Here is a 20,310-nt window from a genome sequence, read left to right as displayed (position 1 = left end):
TGCATGTATAGAAAAAGGTGCTCCTCGCAGTACTGTTTACTCTTGGGATTTTATAAGACATAACACTAGCTCTGGTATTGTAACTGTGCTGGGTTGTCTAGAGATTGGACATTGGCGAGTAATATGCTTGGAAGCGGTGTATGGTGTGCTCGCCTTCTAAGTCTGACCAGTAGGCCGCTCCGTCTGCCTCCCCTGCGGAGACTGCGTTGTTTTGGGTCGGCCTCTGAGATAAGATCCCACGTCCAGGGTGGAGGTCCGAACAGAGGATACGCTTTGGGAAAGTTGTATTTCTGGTCATAATGTTGGTAAGTTGACGTCGCTTTTATATCCAATAGTTCTTCCCGGCTGTATGTAATAACACCTGAGATTTTCTGGGTTAACAATGTAAGAAATAATACATTAAAAAAACAAATTACTGCATAGTTTCCTAAGGATCTGAAGCGAGGCAACCATCTCTGTCGGCGCCATCTGACAGAGATGGACGTATTGAATTACTGAATTACTGTTTTGGCTGATTTCACGGGGCTACAGACGACAAACAATCTGTTTCCCTTTCATTTGGGACTTATTTTGTTGTACTGATCAACATTAGCATATAAATAACTTATTTTATAAAAGTCTCTTTAACCAGTAATGTAATTCACGAGGCAAGTGGGGTACGGCCTGTCACAGCCCTATTCACACACACTGACAGTTCACTGAGAAAATTGATAACCTTTGGCTGATGGAACGACGTAATGGAGAGACTGATTAAGTGAATGAAAAGTTTTCGGTTGCAATCAGCTTTGAAATCAGCACATCTTGCGTTATGGTTTGCATATGATCACAAAGTACCAGGGTAGTGAATTGATGTTCACTTAAGCTGTAAGCTAGCAAGGAAAGTTTACAGAGCTGGAAGCTAGCGGCGGTATCTTGTTGCATTGTTCTCATCTGTATGGACATTGTTTTGATTTTTCTACAAGCCGTGTCGCATTATTCAACTGTGTTAACTTCTGTGCAGCATGAGTGGGGAGCTAACATGATGCAGCCCAGACTCTCAGTGCAGGCTAGCAGTGAGTAGGTGGAGCTAACATGATGCAGCCCAGACTCCCAGTGGAGGCTAGCAGTGAGTAGGTGGAGCTAACATGATGCAGCCCAGACTCTCAGTGGAGGCTAGCAGTGAGTAGGTGGAGCTAACATGATGCAGCCCAGACTCCCAGTGGAGGCTAGCAGTGAGTAGGTGGAGCTAACATGATGCAGCCCAGACTCCCAGTGCAGGCTAGCAGTGAGTAGGTGGAGCTAACATGATGCAGCCCAGACTCTCAGTGTAGGCTAGCAGTGAGTAGGTGGAGCTAACATGATGCAGCCCAGACTCCCAGTGGAGGCTAGCAGTGAGTAGGTGGAGCTAACATGATGCAGCCCAGACTCCCAGTGGAGGCTAGCAGTGAGTAGGTGGAGCTAACATGATGCAGCCCAGACTCTCAGTGCAGGCTAGCAGTGAGTAGGTGGAGCTAACATGATGCAGCCCAGACTCTCAGTGCAGGCTAGCAGTGAGTAGGTGGAGCTAACATGATGCAGCCCAGACTCCCAGTGCAGGCTAGCAGTGAGTAGGTGGAGCTAACATGATGCAGCCCAGACTCCCAGTGCAGGCTAGCAGTGAGTAGGTGGAGGTAACATGATGCAGCCCAGACTCCCAGTGCAGGCTAGCAGTGAGTAGGTGGAGCTAACATGATGCAGCCCAGACTCCCAGTGCAGGCTAGCAGTGAGTAGGTGGAGCTAACATGATGCAGCCCAGACTCTCAGTGCAGGCTAGCAGTGAGTAGGTGGAGCTAACATGATGCAGCCCAGACTCTCAGTGCAGGCTAGCAGTGAGTAGGTGGAGCTAACATGATGCAGCCCAGACTCTCAGTGCAGGCTAGCAGTGAGTAGGTGGAGCTAACATGATGCAGCCCAGACTCTCAGTGCAGGCTAGCAGTGAGTAGGTGGAGCTAACATGATGCAGCCCAGACTCCCAGTGGAGGCTAGCAGTGAGTAGGTGGAGCTAACATGATGCAGCCCAGACTCTCAGTGGAGGCTAGCAGTGAGTAGGTGGAGCTAACATGATGCAGCCCAGACTCCCAGTGCAGGCTAGCAGTGAGTAGGTGGAGCTAACATGATGCAGCCCAGACTCCCAGTGTAGGCTAGCAGTGAGTAGGTGGAGCTAACATGATGCAGCCCAGACTCCCAGTGTAGGCTAGCAGTGAGTAGGTGGAGCTAACATGATGCAGCCCAGACTCCCAGTGTAGGCTAGCAGTGAGTAGGTGGAGCAGGCACGTGGCACACCTTGCGCTATAAGGGGACATTGGCTGCGCTGATAGAGTTGATACGTGGGACACATTTTGACAGAAGTATAGAAAGTAATAACAACTGGAATACCGAACCGTTTTTCCTGTTCTAGCATCGAAAAATAACCTACGTTTCAGTATACCGTGTAACACTAGCAGATTGCATGAAAGCGAACTCTAAAACTCCACTGTCAAGAAGGGGTCAGCTAAAATGTTTTGCTCACAAATGTCGCTTAGGGCTAGGGGTGTAAACATATATATATATTTTTTTTAATGAAATTGGGATCTTTCCCTCTGTCCCCTCCCAGAGGACCTGAGCCCTAGGGCTATGAATCCGGCACAGCCAGGACTGGCCACCCCTTAGAGCCTGGTTCCCCTCTAGGTATCTTCCTAGATTCTAGGGAGTTTTTCCTAAACACTGTGCTTCTACATCTGCATTGCTTGCTCCATAGGATTTTAGGCTGGGCTTCTGTATAAGCTCTTTGTGACATCTGCTGATGTAAAAAGGGCTTTATGAAATCAATTTGATTGAAATTTGATTAATTAACATTTTACGTAGATGCAGAAAGTAAACCGCATAGTGGGTGAATTTCCGCAACAACCAAGAGCTCTAAAGCACGATGCTCAACTTCTCTGCTGTTTTGATATCCCTGGCTACCACACTGTGAACAGTGTGAAGCAAACACATGCACGTGCGCAGATACTGTGTGTGACTGTGTGAGAGTGAAGTGTTGAACCTCGCTCATCTCAATATCCTAGCCTCTTCATTAATGATAGGCCCTGCTTCACTGCAGTTGTGAGACATTGCAAGCCAAGAAATTGTGAGATACAGCATTCCATTGCGAGATACAGCTATTGATTGCCAATAGATTGGCCTAGTGCACGGTTCTGACCGCCGACCTGCCTATACTGTGCCCCTCCCCTCTCTCTCCATCCCTCGCTAGCTGGCTATGAAAGATGCGAGTTTTTGTGTTCTCGGAAGTACAGCAACTAATCAGACTCCTCCAGTGCTTGACCTGGACTGAAATAGGAGCAGTGAGTCGGTACTGTTTACATTTAGATGCAGGAGCTCCACAATACTTTTGGGAAAATATTCTAGATTAAATAAATAAGAGGAACGGGAGCCCAAGCACTGGAAAATGTGAGGTGCCGGTACTCAGCTCCGGTGAGCTACTGCTCAAGTCAAGCACTGGTCTCCTCCGTTCCAAAAATATTGAATCTTAGGAGTCGATTCCTAGCAGAGTTGAATCTTGACACTAAGAAATTGGAGTTGACACCTGGAGTCGAGGAATCAATTATTTTGGAGTCGACTCTCCACTACTATGTCATCATTGTTAACAGTCTGAAAAATGGCAGAGAAAGGCAAGCGACAGCAGTAAAGTCCTGTATGGCTCAGTTGGTAGAGCATGGTGTTTGCAACGCCAGAATGGTGTGTGCAACGCCAGGGTTGTGGGTTCGATTCCCACGGGGGGCCAGTACAAAAAACAAAACAAAAATTTTTTTTAAAAATGCATCAAATGAAATGAAATGTATGCGTTCACTAATGTAAGTCGCTCTGGATAAGAGCGTCTGCTAAATGACTGAAATGTAAATGTAATACTTTGACAAGATAAATGAAAAGGAAATTAAAACTTAGTGAGGTGGATTTGAGGTACAGTAAAGCTAGTAAGGGTGCAATGCTTCACCATCTGAAAGAGACGCACCGTGAGTATCACAACCGGACGTGATTGGGAGTCCCGTAGGGCGGCGCACAATTGGCCCAGCGTCGTCCGGGTTTGGCCGGTGTAGGCCGTATTTGTAAATAACAATTTGTTCTTAACGGACTTGCCTAGTTAAATAATGCTTAAATAAAACAATTACATTTTTTTTAAAAGACCCAAACCATTGCTGGCAGCAGCTCAGCTGCATTCACATTGAATTGTATAAAAAAATGTCTTTGCGTTTTAATGGAAAACCGATTTTTAAAAAGTATGTTTAAAAGTTAAGCATTTTTTCTGTCACATCCCTACTCTGGGTCCCCAAAAGCCTAGGGCTTTTATTTTTGTGAACTCATCATGAGGATTGCCCATTCCTGCTTTAATGTATGCATTCAAAACAGTTGTGTTTTTTGCACACTATGCAGAGTGTTTTCTCTTGTAACAAAATAGTCACTCACAGTGTCCAGCACGCTGTCTCCCTCCAGCTGACCATCTTCATTGATGTTCCCGAAGAGGAAGCCAGTGAGAGAGAAGGGGCGGTCTTGGTCTTCATCACTGTCTGATTCCGACATCCTGAGAGAAACATTTACTGATCAATTAGTCATATCAATGTGTGATTCGTAGATTCTCTCTTACATTGTTTATTTAGTCCTTACTTGTCAGGAGAAATGGAAAGCAGTTAAAGGGGTGTCAATGACATTCATGCATGCATGATCACAACAAATGGGATGGAATGTCAAACAGGAGTTGCATGCATGCAAAAAAAATTGGTCTGTTGAAGGTTTAATCTTACCTTGCGCTACTTTTACTCAGTTAGGAAGGCCAATTGGCCTCGGGTTGAGGCCAGCTTGATAATATCTTCGGACCCTAACCGAAGCTTAGTTTAGCAAGCTAACATTAGCCATAACACCCTATGCGATCTCCTTTCACTACGCCATTATCCACACGCAGTAAAGTGGTGAGTACGCTTGCACGTAGTATAAAGTAATTCACAGGACGGTTATTTGGAAAGAAAATGTAATGGTTTCATTTATTTTCAAGTGTAGTCCATGCAGACAACACCAACCAACACTAGTGAGATTGTTCAATGCGCGTGCGCATAATTCATTTCCGCCCCATGAAGGATTGCCCCCAGCAGTTGTTTCCTTTGGTGCGTGATTTGTCGCCATCTACAGGATAGCGTATTTCATTCTTTTTGTACAGGGCCGTTCAATGCAAACCACTGACCGTGTGAAGATAGTGCAGTAACACACTGACACACGTGATGTGACATGATGTGACCAAAACAACATGATTAGTGTTGTTGTTACCTGATGTGACCTGACCTGACTCCTAGCCCTTCTTAGGCCTTAAGAAGTAACCAAGCTCACTGGTCTGAGAAAGAGAGCAAGCATCCTTGGCTTGAGGTGTCTCTGCCTTTATGACAGTGTCCTGCAACATTTATCCTATTGTTCCCACTAAGAATCTGTGTGACAAACACCAGGGCAAGAGCCCAGTCAGCCCATCTCACCAAGTAAAGTGATAATGAGATGTTTGTGTACATTTTTGTCATTTAGCAGACACTCTTATCCAGAGTGACTTACGGGGGCAATTAGGGTTAAATGCCTTGCTCAAGGGCACATTGAAATATTTTTCACCTAGGGGATTCAAACCAGCAAACTTTTGGTAACTGGCCCAACCTCTTAATCACTAGGCTACCAGCAGTACAGTGGTGGAACAGCAAGGTAGGATGTAAGATTGTTCAATGAGAATGCACTGCATCTACTCTCTCTGTCTTTTGTTGTGGGCTTTGAGCAAACTGTAAAACAAAATCACAGACTATCTTGAAAGTGTTATTTTTTTTTCTTTTTCTGGTGACTTCCCCTTGCTGGCTCTGTCAATAGAGGTGCTGAATGCTCCTCCAGTTCATAGAAAATGTGTATATTCTCATATTTAATAATTTTATCTGCGGAGGTGAGGTTTTCATCATTCAGTAGTGCCTCAAATACAGTGCATTCACAAAGCATTCATACCCCTTGACTTATTCTACATTTTGTTGTGTTACAGCCAGAATTCATAATTGATTAAATATATTGTTTTCTCACTAAGCTACACACAATACCCCATAATGACAAACTGAAAACATTTTTGTAGAACTTTTTCCAAATGTATTGACAATTTAATACAGAAATATCTCATTTACATAAGTATTCACACCCCTGAGTCAATACTTTGTAGAAGCACCTTTGGCAGTGATTACAGCTGTGAGTCTTGGTAAATCTCTAATAGGTTTCCACACCTGGATTGTGCAACATTTGTCCATTTTCCTTTTCAAAATTCTTCAAGCTCTGTCAAAATGGTTGTTGATCATTGCTAGATAACAATTTTCAGGTTTTGCCATAGATTTTCAAGTAGATTTAAGTCAAATCTGTAACGCAGTTACATTCATTGTCTTCTTAGTAAACAACTCTAGATTTGGCCTTGTGTTTTAGGCTATTGTCCTGCTGAAAGGTGAATTAATCTCCGTGTCTGGTGGAAATCAGACTGAACCAGGTTTTCCTCTAGGATTTTGCCTGTGCTTAGCTCCATTCCATTTATTTTATATCCTGAAAAATTATTACAAGCATACCCATAACATGATGTAGCCACCACTATACTTGGAAATATGGAGAGTGGTACTCAGTAATGTGTTGTATTGGATTTGCCCCAAACATAACACTTTGTATTCAGGACAAAAAGGGAATTGCTTTGCCATATTTTTTGCAGTATTACTTTAGTGCCTTGTTGCACAAAGGATGCATATTTTGGAATATTTTTATTATGTACAGGCTTCCTTCTTTTCCCTTTCAATTAGGTTAATGTTGTGGAGTAACTACAATGTTGTTCATCCATTTTCAGTTTTCTCCTATCACAGCCGTTAAACTCTGTAACTGTTTTAAAGTCACCATTGGCTTCATGGTGACATCCCTGAGTGGTTTCCTCCCTCTCCGGCAACTAGGAAGTACGCCTGTATCTTTGTAGTGACTGGGTGTATTGAAACACCATCAGAAGTGTAATTAATAACTTCACCATGCTCTAAAGGGATATTCAATGTCTGTTTTAAATAAAATAAAAATCTACCAATAGGTGACCTTCTTTGCGAGGCATTGGAAAACCTCACTGGTCTTTGTGGTTGAATCTGTGTTTGATATTCACTGCTCGACTGAGGGATTGTACAGAAAATTGTATGTGAGGGGTACAGAGATGAGGTAGTCATTCAAAAATCATGTTAAACACTACTATTGCACACAGATTGAGTCTGTGCAACTTAAGTAAATCTTGACTCCTGAACTAATTTAGGCTTGCCATAACAAAGGGGTAGAATACTTATTGACACAAGACATTTCATCTTTTCATTTTTAATTTATTTGTATACATTTCAAAAAACATAATTCCACTTTGACATTATGGGGTATTGTCTGTAGGCCAAATGGCAATTTTTTTTATATTCAGGCTGTAACAAAACAAACTGTGGAAAAAATCAAGGGGTGTGAATACTTTCTGAAGGCACTATATACAACAGAACACAGATGAAATACACACAAATGTAAACTTTTGCATTTATTTAGTAATGCAAGTGGGTTTGTTTGCAGTTAAAATGACATTAACTCACAAATCAAGTTCCACAGTGCTTGAGTCAAAACCCACACACTCCTTTGAGACACTTCAATGCCAAGTCATCCCTTTCAGGTAGAGATAAAAACATTTTAAAAAAGATGGTAAAACTTGAGTTTTTGGCACTACCTAATGCTAGAATGTGCCTTTTCATGAAGTAAATCTGTACACTGATAGACCAACAGCAACCAAATCAAACGATGGCTGTATGCAGAAGGGCAAGTCTAGGTAATGCCAAATCTATGGTTTGGGTTCACTGTACCATACAGGACCGAGCCTGTCAGTGATTTGTAAGTATACGAGAGCAATTTTTTATTTATTTCTATGTTTTATTACCAGGTGATGTTTCCTTGATGCAACTGCTCTGACAACGCATTAATAGATTGAAGAAATTGGTTGCCCATTCATTTACATTGCCTTTTATTACTAAGCTTATATAATTAAAAGAAAATGGGTAAACATCTTTTTATCAAAGTAATTATTTGTAAAGGTAATGCATGTGATTCTTTCTAAAGGTAACTACACAACGTAAGGTAATCGTTTATCTGAAATATTTATTGTACAGTACACATATTGACTTCTCATTGTAAAAAAGGATTGAATCAAAAATATATAATAAAGTTTAGTCTTTACACATAAAGGTAAAGACCATGACACTTGTATCTGGAATTAAATGGAATATAAAATGAATACCAAAATGTCTCTCTTGGATCATAAATACCACAACCAAGTCTCTTTAGTCTGGAGTACAGAATGGCATTGAGTGCCAAAGACATAAGGGAATATGTAGGCCTACTTAAAAATACTTAGTTTAACCATTATAACCTGTATACAGGTATCTGCCAAAAAAAAGGAAACACCAACATAAAATGTCTAAATAGGGTGTTGGGCCACCAGAACAGCATGGCATAGATTATACAAGTGTCTAGAAATATATTAGACACCATTCTTACATGAGAAATTCCATAATTTGGTGTTTCGTTGATGTTGATGGAAAATGCGGTCTCAGGCACCGCTCCAGTATCTCCCATGTGTTCAATTGGGTTGAGATCTGGTGACTGACACACACACACACACACACATCCTTTAAATCCCCATGCTCATTTGAGACCCCTCTTTCAAAGTAACAGATCTCTTCTAGCCATGGTTGCCAAAATAACAGGCAACTGGGCATTTTTACACATGACCTTAAGCATGATGGGATGTTTATTGCTTAATAAACTCAGGAATCACACCTGTGTGGCAGAACATGCTTTCAATATAGTTTTATTCCTCATTTACTCAAGTGTTTCCTTTATTTTGGCAATTAGATGTACATGTCATAGGTTACTGGTTAACAAAAAAAAAACTATTACATTCCACCAGAACCAATCTGTTATCAGTCAGTGTTGGGGTGGAATTCATTCCATCTTTTTGAGAAGGCAAAGACTTCCACACAGAGGAAGTGCAACTTCAGTTCTCAAGTGCTACAGACTCTGCAGGTTTCCACCACATGTATTGTCCAGTCAGCAAATTTACAATGAATTATACCTAAAATGCAATACTTCACATTCAATTTAGTGGTGCGGTCTGATGGGAAAAACCAGCTGACCCTGTGGCCCTTAATTACAGAAGCTGCACACCAACTCATTACAGATCCCATATGACATCACAAAGGGGCAAGGCAAACGACAGAACCATTCATACCAATAATACCACCAGACACTGAAAAAAATCCTGCTAGAGTGGTTTGGGTAAAAATGTAGGCCTATCTCCTCCACTCTCCAACAAGCATGTTCATGCAGCCCATGCAACACAAGTAACTGTTAGGATTGCAGCTCCTGTTGCAGTATTAGCCATACATACTTGCCATTACACTTAGATAAGTTAAGTTAACAAGGAATGAGCATCATTACTGCTGATATGTGGTACCTTCAACACGCGTTCCTCATTGTTTAGCGTTCCTCATTAACGCTAAACAACTTTTTTGACATCCTAATGTGTAGCATTATTCAGCACCGATTTCAGTTAGTTACAATAGAACATAGAATGCAGTTTACTTGTGTTTTCTGTTTGCCTTCAGACAAAAAAAGACTACCCATAAGCAGGTCAGCTGACAGAGTTAGACTGGGGGGGGGTAATCACTAAACTCAAATTATTGTTATTGCTTCCTGACTTGTCCCACCAGCAATACAAAAATAACAGATGCCCTAAAGATGAATGTTTACTTAGCAGCTACCCAAATCTGTATTCACTCTGACACAATCAGAACTTTGTTTTGACAAAGCATTGTGCGGAATGGCAAGCTCATGGTTTTACAGAGTAAGAGAGAGTGTGAGTAACAGAGCAATAGGAGAGACTATTCTAATCAAAGTGTGCATGTGTTCAGGGTGACAGTGTCATACATACACCCTTGCTTGTCTCAGACCTGCAAGGCTAGTTCGGCAGATATCCTGTGACCCTGGCTTATGAACCACGTTAAAGGCAAACTATCTTATTGACAATCCACACTACAACTATTACTGTAATGGCACAGAGGGATGAATAATGTTTAACACAGTGGCTACTGATTGACACAACATTCCTATGAATCACATCAGATGAAAACATGGGCAAAGCTCACAGAAAAAGACCAACACATTACAAGACTGGCCTGACGAAGGAGAAAAGCAAAGGTGTCAAATCAATTGTAATCTTCTTAAACATACAGCCAGTGAGGACAAGGCAGCAAGTTGCTGAGAAGGCACAATTGAAATCCTTTAGCATCGTCGCTGTAGTTTTGATTTCAGAGATACAAAAAAAGAATCCATACGAAGGTTGTTGGCATCAATTAAAACCACATCTTAGTGTAGAGGACCTCTTGACAAACAATCAATTAATATTGAAGCCAGGCAATGCTAACAAGTGGTGAGGGTTAGAACATGGAAGGCATATTGGGAGCCAAAATGGCAGCGCCAATCGTGTCTCTTCCCCCAGTCCCCCTACAGTCTAGGCACATAGTTATAACACAACACACTTCTTGCCATTTTTCTTGGTAATGGGGTAGAGCACAGCTCGCACGGCCTCTTCAAACACCTCCCTCACACCGTCCTGCATCAGAGCTGAGCACTCCAGGTATTTGACGGCGCCGATCTGCTTGGCTAAGGCATTGCCTTGCTGTTGGTTGGTGGGGGCCAGGCCGTGCTCCTTCAACTTCTTCACTGCCTCCACATCTCCACGCAGATCCTTCTTGGTGCCCACCAGCAGCACTGGAACTCCAGGACAGTGGTGGGATACCTCTGGGTGCCACTTGTGTCGTACATTGGCATGAGAGGAGGGGCTGCCGATGGAGAAACAGATGATGAAGACATTGGTCTGGGGGTAGGAGAGGGTGCGCAGGCGGTCGTACTCCTCTTGGCCAGCCGTGTCCCACAGGTTGAGGCTGATGGCGCGGCCGTCCACACTTATCTGGGCGCTGTAGTTGTCGAACACGGTGGGGATGTACTCCTCTGGGAAGGCGTTTGTGGTGTAGGAGATTAGAAGACAAGTCTTACCCACGGCACCATCGCCCACCACCACACACTTTATGGTCTGCATGTTTCCCTCATCCACACTGGCGACTAGGGTGCCTGAAACAAGGGGCAATATGAGAGAGAGCCACATGACCATAAAATGCTGATCATAAATTGTTCAATGTAGCCAGATTGAGTAGTGATTGATTTTAGAGGATAACACACATGAACGTGTTTTTGCCACTTATTTTTTTATGTGGTCCTCAATGGAAAGAGGCAGACAGGGCTTACCAATACAAAGTCAAAACATAAACAAGAACATTAGAAAGAATACAGTTAAATACATTACCAAACTGATAGCAAAACATTAGTTAGCTACTTATTTTGCTTGTTAACAAACAAGCTAGCGAACTATTTCTCGTTAACTACAAGAAAGTTGCACTAACGTTAGTTACTTAGCTAACTAAGTACACACACATACTAGTATTATTGAATGAAAATAAAACGGTTATGTACAGGCAGTACAGCCCAGGGATTTAGTTAGCTATCCGCCAGGAAAAACGGCGATAGAACTTGGAGCCAACTAGCTGGTTAGCTATCTATAGTTAGCCACTTAGCACGCGCTTGTGTTTCCGTAGCTAGCTGTGAACTTTAGCTAGCGTTAGTGCAAGCTAGCTAACGCCAATTTAGGTTGTAAAATTGGCCGAGGACACGAATAACTTTTTGGAAATAATCTTTGACCAGGTTCGATGAAGAACATAACTCACAGTGAATTTAAGAGGGATGTTGAAATGTCCCATTGGCGAACTGAAAGTCAGGTTATCTTGATAAATTGCCCCACCGCTTCTTTGACTCGCGCTCGCGCCCTCATCATCCTCCTCCTCCTCCTCCTTCTTCTTCTTCTACTACTTCTTCTTCTTCTTCTTCTTCGTGTGGTTTCCCGGCAGACTAGACGCTTCGTATTGCTGCATCTCAGTTCGGAAAATGCATTGCACATTTGTTCACAAAAAAATAATGGGGACGCCCTCCTTTCGTTGTAGCAGGTATTTCATCCGGGGATTCTTGCCCAAATAGTATTTTATTCTGGTTGTTGTAGTCGCTAGCTGCTACAGTAGTGGAGGAGTGAGTTGGTCACACTTATTTAACAAAAGCCACACAATTTAAACACAACTGAAAGATCACTGGTTTTATTGTTTTGTGTACAGTTGGGACACAGAATTGTAAATACACTCTCAATGCATCTTCAATGATGCAGTCACCTCCAAGCACCCCACCACTCCATCTCTCATTTGAAATATGGAGAACTTCAATACTCATCAAAGTGGGTCTTATTCCTGACCAGATCCTTCTCTGTTTATCCCCTCTTCGCCCATTCCCTCTCTATCACTCCATATTCAACTATCTTGTTGAATAACCCTAAGTACAACTTCCTGTATACCACCATATTCATACCTTATTTTTCCTTTCCTTTGCCTACTTTCATTATTCCAGGTAAATTGTGAGGACCCATTGAGTTATTTTATTACCTACCTTATATTTATCACAGTTTCAGTACAAAGTCATTTATAAAAAGATGCCTGATTACTTAGCTAAAGCCAATAAGGTGTGATATTAAAAATAAAGGTACTATTCTTGATTCCCTATTGGCATCTCTCCATATCAGATCTGAGGGGTTTTATGTATGTCTAGGTGGGTGTGGGCAGACTCACTTCCACATGGATAGTGGAGTTGGGAGCTTTGACCTGGGGCCAGGCAGCTTTATAACTGTGGTCTTTGGGACTGTAGACTGGCTGCTCCTGTCCTTAGTCACAACCGCAGCGGCAATGAGGGCACAGCGTATGACCTTGGCACTGGTGGTCACAGAGCTCTGAAAGGCACGGCGAGGCAGAGAGGTATGAAAGTCAGGGTGCAGGGGCAGCCGATTGGACACACACAGAGCTGACTCCGTCACTGGCTCCACTTTGACTTCCTTCTCTTTCCCCTTTAGCTTAGTTTTCATCTGCACCTTCTCCTTCGCCATCTTCCTCTCCTTCTCCTTCTCTTTCTCCTTAACTATCTCCCTCTCTTTCACTCTTTTCTTCTCCTTCTCCTTCTGCTTTACATTCTCACTTTCCCTCTCCCTCTCTCTTTCACTCTCCAGCTCTCTTTCCTTCTTCTTTATCTTCTCCTCTCTCTCCTTCTCATTTGGTTTGGCTTTTTCTAGTAGTCGACGAAGTGGATGCTTTTTTTTGGTCTGCTCATTCAGAGATTGCATTTTTTCCCTAACAATCCCTTCCGGTCTGACCTCAGTATGATCTCTGGAGGTGATTGGAGTTGGGGAACGCATTGAGTTCCTGAGAGGGAGACGTGAGGACCATGTGGAGGCTGCCTCTGACCTGCCTTGCATTTTGGGAATGGCCGAGGCTGTGGGAGTGGGGATGGCAGAGGCAGTAGAGGAAAGGGTGGAAGTGGGGCTTGTGGAGGGTGTGGAAGCCCTACTCCTGGGTATAGTTCTCTGCAGCCCAGAAGCTGGTGCGCGCACCTTTTTGTTCTGCATGTTGTCTCCCTGGACCTGGGGTGCTGCCGCTTTGTGGACCTGAGGTGCTGCCGCTTTGTGGACCTGGGGTACTGCCGCTTTGTGGACCTGGGGTACTGCCGCTTTGTGGACCTGGGGTACTGCCGCTCTGACCTGCTTGTCCCTCAACCGTAAGAAGCAGTGGGATCCTTCCGTGGGCTCCTCCCAGGGCTGTGTTGGGCTCAGGATCTTATAGGAGCATAGGCCAGTCACAAGAGTGTGACACACTACTGTGTCTCCCATGCATGAATACAGACGCTCCCATTCCCCAGGCTTCTGTGACTGTCCCTTGGTGGTGGGATGGGCAGAGGCTGTGTCATGCTGTTTCTCTGGGTCAGACATTTCTTGTAGACTGCACTGCTGGTTCACCACTTTGGATGCTACACGCCTCAGCAGATCGGCACTCTCCAGAGGTGACTGTGGGCTGTCCACTGGAGGGGTGGTCTCCTGGGCAGGCTTGGCTGACATGCTGTTTGTGGGGTCAGAGGGGGGAGCAGACACACTCTGCTGATGCTTTGTCTTGGGTGGTGGTGGTGAGTGAGCAAGGGTTGGTGGTGGTGTGTCACATGATTCTGTAGTATCATCATCATTGATGTTCTCCAGTAAGTTGTGTAAGGTTGGACTCATGGCACGTAGTCGGCTGTCTGGGCTTCGCACGTTGTGGCGGCTCTGCGAGGTGTGGTAGAGACTCCTCTCTAGGGTGCTCTCCAGGTCTTCTTGCTGGGTGTCCCTGAGTCCCACCTCCAGGGCTGAATAGGTGGCTATGGAGCGACGTCTCACCGTCCTGTCCCGGTCCCTCTCCAGTCTCTCTCTCTCTGCTCGCTTCTGTTCCTGAAGCTCCCTCTTTGCATTCTCCTGAAACAAAATCAGAAGAGTTATCAAATTAAAATGAACAGAATCATTTAATGCAAATAAAAGTACATCAATGGAGGTCTTGCCAACCAGCACACATTATTGTAGCAAAAAAATATTCATTCATATCAATGGGAGATATGAAAATATGGTTGAACACCAACAGATGCTGCTTAGGTGCTGACCTCTACAGCTTTCTGAAAGCGAATGTTGAAGGAGTAAAAGATGCTGCAGGCCTCCTCCAGCTTGAACGTGACATCATCCTCACAGAAGAAGTCCAACAGGTCCTGTTGGACCTGCAGTAGAGCCTCCACCTCCACCTCTGCCTCCTCCAGCCTCCCCTCTGCGCTCTGACAACAGACCACAACAAAAGTCTTGCAAACCACCTTTCACAACTTATGATTCTTAGTCCAAATTACCATAAATGTACTTTTCAAATGACTTGCAATGGTAAGGTCCTTTCTGAAACATTGAAGGGGCTGTCTTGTGGTCTTATTTGGACATATTATTCATTATTTTACAACAGGAGTGTCAAACTCATTCCATGGATGGCCTAGTGTCTGCATGTTTTTGGTTTATCCTTTTAATTATGACCTAGACAACCAGATGAGGGGAGTTCTTTACTAATATTTGACCTTAATTCATCAAACAAGTACAAGGGAGGAGCAAAAACCCACAGACACATATTTTACAGGAAGCACTTACCTGGAGGAAGGATTTCATTTGCTGTTGGAGAACAGGTTCAGTCTGAATTCTCCTCTCTAGTCCAGTTAGTCTGCTGCACAGCTGAGACAGATCCCCTTGCACCACATCCACAGACAGTCTGATGGGTGAGAGAGAACAGTAAGGTGAGATTTGTCTGATTTAAAGGGACCTAACATTGTTATTAACAATGGACTGAATTAATTAATGAATGGATGAATGACTCAATCAATCAACAAACTAATCAATCAACATCATTGAGTACTTGGGTAAACCCCCAAAACATGCAAAAACTAAATTGTATATAATGCTGCTTCTTTTCTTTTTCAAGCATGTGAGAACTATGTCAGCAACTTGCCATGAAGCACTCATAACATCCTAAGTGTGTCACTGACCTGGAGGCTAGACCCACATGGCTCAGCTTGAGGGGAAAGGACAGCAGGGTTGGGTCTTTCCTAACGGCTTCCTGAGAGAGGACAGACATATTGTATTATTTTCTTTCTGTGAGACCCAAGTAGGACTAGTAGTAGGAGTGTTGGAAAAACCTTTTAACATCCATTTGTAAAATATTGATCAGATTTTTACCATGGCCACATAATGCAGCAGGTTCATGCCTGGTTTGTTGGCTTTGGTGTCAGCTAGTTTGAGCAGAGAGGCGATGCGGAACCCAGCAGCATTGCCTGCGTAACCTCCCTGTTGTTGAAGGTCAGAAGGTGTGACAAGATTAGATCACTTATTCATACTCATGCACTCAACACATTTGGAAAAAATGTAGAATATTGGTTGTCAATAAATCAATCAATCAGCCTGTCTGGCTGCACTGGCTGTCTAGGTGCCAGATGACTGCAACTCACAGCATTCATGTAATTTCCTGCCCTCAGGACCAGCCGTAGGATGGAGTGCAACTCTGGGCAGCTCAAAAGCTCTAAGAAAGAGAGAGATAGATAGGATAGTAATTTATAGTATGTCACTAAGATAAATCAACATAAAAGTCAAAGAAATCTAAAAAAAAAAGTTCAGGGATCTGGGAAAAACTGATTTCAATCACTCTGCTGTTTTCTCACCTGTGGCTGCAGACACCAAGCAGCGTGCTGACACACACAGAGAAGATAAGGCTGGGTCAAACTCCTGCTGCAGGATCATGGCATCCAGACGCAAGCGATAACTGACCAAGAAAAATAACAGGAGAGTATTGGGAAACCCACATTTTAAACAGCTTAAATGAGAGAACATGGCGACAAGTTGAGGTGATGCAAAAGATAGGAAGAGAAATGAGATAAGGAGGATTCGATAGCATTTTCTTTTGGTAGGAGAAGGGTGATGACCAAACACCAACAATATGTTTAATCACCTGGGCACCTCAACTAGTAGGAGCATGAAGAGGTCAGGGTCTTCAAGATGGCTATGCTCTCCCCGGTATGCCCTCAGACGCCTCTCCTACAGAACAGGACACATGACTTAGTACACTGTAGGACGGAAAACCATGAAGATATAAAGACCACTAAATAGAGCCAGATGATATGGAGAGACAGACAGAACTCCACAGTACCTCCTCAGTCTCAGGCAGCATTTTGAACAGTTCACTGAGCATCTCACTCCCATAGTGCTGCCCAGACCCCTGCCTGATGTCCTCCACTATCTCCCTGACTGCACTGTGAAGATATGAGTTATAATGAGTTGCCACGGATGACATTAAACATTTATCTGATAGTGACATTATTATGCAAACCTGATTAAAGTGGGCTTAAAATATCTCTCCCACCTCTTGAACTGCCGGAGGAAAATTCCCACATTCATACTGCGCTTCCCATCCAGAAGTGATACCTACAGGGTTAGGCAGAAACAGAAAATACCAGTCAGAACAACAATCAACATATAGCCACACCCCAATCATTCTCTAAGGAAACAACCCACAGTTTGGTAATAGCACCAACCTGGAATACACTTTTCATTACAATTAAGACTAATAGACATTATGCCTAAAACTGCCCATTTACATATGGAAACCAGTCCACTGACTTTTTCAGGTGCATTGCGTTGAGGGGAGCCAATAGGTCTGAGACCACGCCGTAAACTGCCATCCTTCTTGGGGGGCCGAGACCTCTTCTGTTGTCCAAACAGCTCGTCCAACGAGCTCAGGTCGAAGTGGAACTCATCTGGACTGTTCCAGACACTCTGACGGCCCTCTACCTTCTCCTTCGGAATGAGGTCCCAGTTCAGGTTGCGTAACTTGGACCGTTGCAGGACATCCCGACTGTTCTGGAGGCCACTGGGCAGTGGAGGAGGTGGGGGTGGTGGGGAGATGGCAGGGGGAGGTGGGGGAGACATGGTTGGGTGTGGTGGGTGAGACATGGTTGGGGGAGGTGGAGAGGACATGGATGTGGGGGGAGAGAGTGATGTCAGCTCAGACAGGGGATCCATGTAGGTCACTTCTCTTCTAGGGTCACAAGAGTTGGGCAGTGGAGCTTCATTGAAGGGCCAGAGATCTGTACGGAAGTTAGAACAAGAATATAGTTAGTGGAGATGTGGTTGTTGCCAACCCAACTGTCTATAAAATGGAGAGAGGAGTTACATTGAAAAATAATGGTATACTACGCCATAATTACAACAATACAACTTTCCAACTAGCTACTCAATCATCTGTAAAATGTAGATACAATAAACATATAAAAGCTTAAATATCTCCTTGAAATTACTACATTTGTCAGTGACACACTTTGCAGGATGAAGATAATTGTAGGAAACATAACAGTCCCATTTTTCAACATTTTCCTCTTGCAAGCACCTATCGCCACAAGAGCATTCTCAAATAATACGTTTATGAGCCCAAACATATTAGTTAGCCCAAACGGCCGACAAACGACTTAAATGAATAATAGTGCAATCTGCCGGCCGGTTGGGCTACATATTAGTCTACTATTAGAATAAAAAAGTGAGTTTACATTTAAAATGGAAAGTTTTCAGACTGGTTGTCATGAATTATATCGCAAGAATAAAATAGCCTATTGTGCTACAAATAAATGTCATGCTAATATATTCTCATAACACTCACCATAACAAATATATTGTCACTATATCTCTAAGCACCTGATATAAGTTCCCCATTTCATTAACCGACATTATTGAACATAGCCTAATTTGTAATAGAGCAATTCAATTTACATTTTTTGGGGCTGCCGTTCAGTGTTGCCTCCAGCGATGTAATTCCACTATTTACTTTGATGTGTACTGCTTTTAGAAGTGCTCGTTTCTAGACCAATAATACATATCTCCATCGTAAACATATTTACATCCACATACGTGCGCAGATATGCCGTGTTGCTCCAGGAAAGCTTTAACATTTTCGGACTGTCCAAGCGCCAGAACCAGACTCACTGACGTAAATGAGGCTACCCCTTCCGATCATTGAGTATGACACACCGCTGAGCTTGGAGTTCTTCTTATCTTCTAAACCAAATCAACTTCTGACAATTGCACTATCTTGAACCTCTCAAAGTTTAAATCAATCACCCGAGTAGCAGTAAAACACTTTAACGTAAATATATTCTTGCCTGTGCAGTCGCCAAAGGAGAAGGAATAGGATATGGATAGGCACTGGGCAGTATATCTTATAACTCACAAATACATTGCTCATAATATTAATGGTATTTCTGATATTAAGCACCTGTTATATAAATGTTATGAAGCAATGTGCAGTGGATTCCTTCAAGTGGCCTAATACTGTGTAGTAGACCATTGAAATGGAACTGACCTCCGATAGCTTTCATGACAGCCCAGTGAGCAAAATTACTATTGACATATTTTCCAGAGTCTGATAAAGTATTTTAAAGCGTTGAAAATACATATTTTCTGGTCATTGTTTCTATGGCCGAATTTCAACCGTACATTCATTCACTTGTATCTGCGTTTCAAGGAAGAAAACATTATATCACATTCAAAACATGTCATTCCAAAAATGGAAAATGGAGCCAACTGAAGATTGCAGTGTGTTACATTTATGATTACTCCCATCTGTCACATGCACATATGTTATCTTTTTCAAAAGCTTTAAACTGGTAGTGATCATGTTCACAGTTTTCTGACAACAGAAAAAACCAACAGAACACTTCAACTATAATAACATTCTCAGTAACAATTACAGACACGTTTTTCTTGCTTTGACTGTGATACATGTGACTCTACCTACATGTACATATTACCTTAATTACCTCGACTAACCTGTGCCCCCGCACATTGACGCTGTACCGTTGTATATAGCCTCACTACTGTTAGTTTACTGCTGCTCTTTGACTATTTGTTATTTGTTATTTTTTACTTGTCTATTTTTTACTTAACACTTATTTTTCTTGAAACTGCATTGTTGGTTACGGGCTTGTAAGTAAGCATTTCACTGTAATGTGACAAATAAAATGTGATTTGATTTGATGTGGTTGTTTATCTACCTTAGCTGAATGCACTGACTGTCATTTGCTCTGGATAACAGCATCTGCTAAATGACCGAAATGTAAATTTAAAAATGAACACTTGCTAGGCAAGTAAAGTACAATAGAGTACAGTGGGGTACAGTACAGTACAATACAGAGCATTATACTGTACCCTACTCTACTGTGCTACTGTACAGTACTCTACTGTACTGAACTACACTCTACTTGTCTTTACTATACTTAACTGTACTGTACTATGCTGTGCTCTACTGTACTGTGCTGTCCAAACTTGGACCAAATCTGAACCAATCATAGCCATTTTTTGGGGGACCAAATCAAGGCCCGTCCGGACCAAATCTGAACCAAATATAGACGTCTATGTTTTGGCCAAAACAAGGCCGGTCCGGACGGTACCGAATCATGTCTGGACCGGACGTCTGTGGACACTGAAATGAAGGCCGGGCTGAACTGGACAAGAAAATGACTCTGTGGACGTCATGTTTGAAATCTATGTACTGGACTGATTTCTCACTGTGAAAGTGTTCTAGACATAATACACAGCTTCCCACTCCCTGACTTCCTTCTAGCCAGATATTTACAAAAGCAAAATAAGAAAGCTCCATGATTGAAATCTCCTTCCATACCTCAGACCCCCTCCTTTCACATAGCCAGAGT

At 43.0% G+C, this 20,310-nt stretch overlaps 3 protein-coding genes across 10 annotated transcripts in view; all 3 read right to left on the bottom strand.

Moving 5' to 3' along the window:
* The window catches only part of LOC106603388 (transcription initiation factor TFIID subunit 1), a 55,333-nt gene extending 50,237 nt beyond the window's left edge, over positions 1–5,096 (bottom strand). For all 4 annotated transcript variants that reach the window (XM_014197006.2, XM_014197007.2, XM_045717069.1 and 1 more), the window contains exons 1-2: positions 4,794–5,096; positions 4,459–4,573 (exon numbers count right to left, since the gene is read on the bottom strand). In XM_014197006.2, the coding sequence (XP_014052481.2) occupies positions 4,459–4,572 (114 nt within the window). In that variant the 5' untranslated portion in view covers position 4,573; positions 4,794–5,096. The remainder of the gene's footprint in view (positions 1–4,458; positions 4,574–4,793) is intronic.
* A 3,071-nt stretch (positions 5,097–8,167) lies between these two features.
* LOC106603386 (rho-related GTP-binding protein RhoG) lies at positions 8,168–12,149 on the bottom strand. 2 transcript variants are annotated; one of them, XM_014197001.2, is made up of 2 exons: positions 11,871–12,149; positions 8,168–11,220 (listed from the first exon to the last, which is right to left on the bottom strand). In XM_014197001.2, exon 2 carries the CDS (start codon positions 11,186–11,188, stop codon positions 10,613–10,615), a length of 576 nt encoding a protein of 191 aa, XP_014052476.1. In that variant the 5' UTR covers positions 11,189–11,220; positions 11,871–12,149; the 3' UTR covers positions 8,168–10,612. The 2 variants fall into 2 exon arrangements, with proteins under 2 accessions (XP_014052476.1, XP_014052477.1); XM_014197002.2 differs by having other exon boundaries at positions 11,945–12,149.
* A 125-nt stretch (positions 12,150–12,274) lies between these two features.
* On the bottom strand, positions 12,275–18,642 carry LOC106603385 (FH2 domain-containing protein 1). 4 transcript variants are annotated; one of them, XM_014196996.2, is made up of 12 exons: positions 18,512–18,642; positions 17,231–17,697; positions 16,941–17,035; positions 16,761–16,863; positions 16,563–16,648; positions 16,276–16,376; positions 16,066–16,136; positions 15,797–15,904; positions 15,607–15,677; positions 15,215–15,332; positions 14,695–14,859; positions 12,275–14,512 (listed from the first exon to the last, which is right to left on the bottom strand). In XM_014196996.2, exons 2-12 carry the CDS (start codon positions 17,630–17,632, stop codon positions 12,809–12,811), a joined length of 3,024 nt encoding a protein of 1,007 aa, XP_014052471.2. In that variant the 5' UTR covers positions 17,633–17,697; positions 18,512–18,642; the 3' UTR covers positions 12,275–12,808. The 4 variants fall into 4 exon arrangements, with proteins under 4 accessions (XP_014052471.2, XP_014052470.2, XP_014052474.2 ...); XM_014196995.2 differs by having other exon boundaries at positions 18,374–18,622; XM_014196999.2 differs by having other exon boundaries at positions 16,974–17,035; positions 18,374–18,622.
* Positions 18,643–20,310: the final 1,668 nt, after the last annotated feature.

The sequence above is a fragment of the Salmo salar genome, chromosome ssa04 (genome assembly GCF_905237065.1).
Source record: "Salmo salar chromosome ssa04, Ssal_v3.1, whole genome shotgun sequence".
Lineage (NCBI taxonomy): Eukaryota > Metazoa > Chordata > Actinopteri > Salmoniformes > Salmonidae > Salmo > Salmo salar.
Note: the sequence above shows the minus strand (reverse complement) of the source record. Positions and strands in the feature narration are given on the sequence as shown.

Excerpts from the sequence above, each read along its gene's own strand:
- LOC106603385 (XM_014196996.2), bottom strand. The coding sequence starts at position 17,632 with ATGGATCCCCTGTCTGAGCTGACATCACTCTCTCCCCCCACATCCATG. Across the intron at positions 16,864-16,940 it reads TTTAAGCCCACTTTAATCAG|TGCAGTCAGGGAGATAGTGG; the intron begins GTTTGCATAATA and ends ATATCTTCACAG. Across the intron at positions 14,513-14,694 it reads GCTTTCAGAAAGCTGTAGAG|GAGAATGCAAAGAGGGAGCT; the intron begins GTCAGCACCTAA and ends ATTTTGTTTCAG.
- LOC106603386 (XM_014197001.2), bottom strand. The coding sequence starts at position 11,188 with ATGCAGACCATAAAGTGTGTGGTGGTGGGCGATGGTGCCGTGGGTAAG.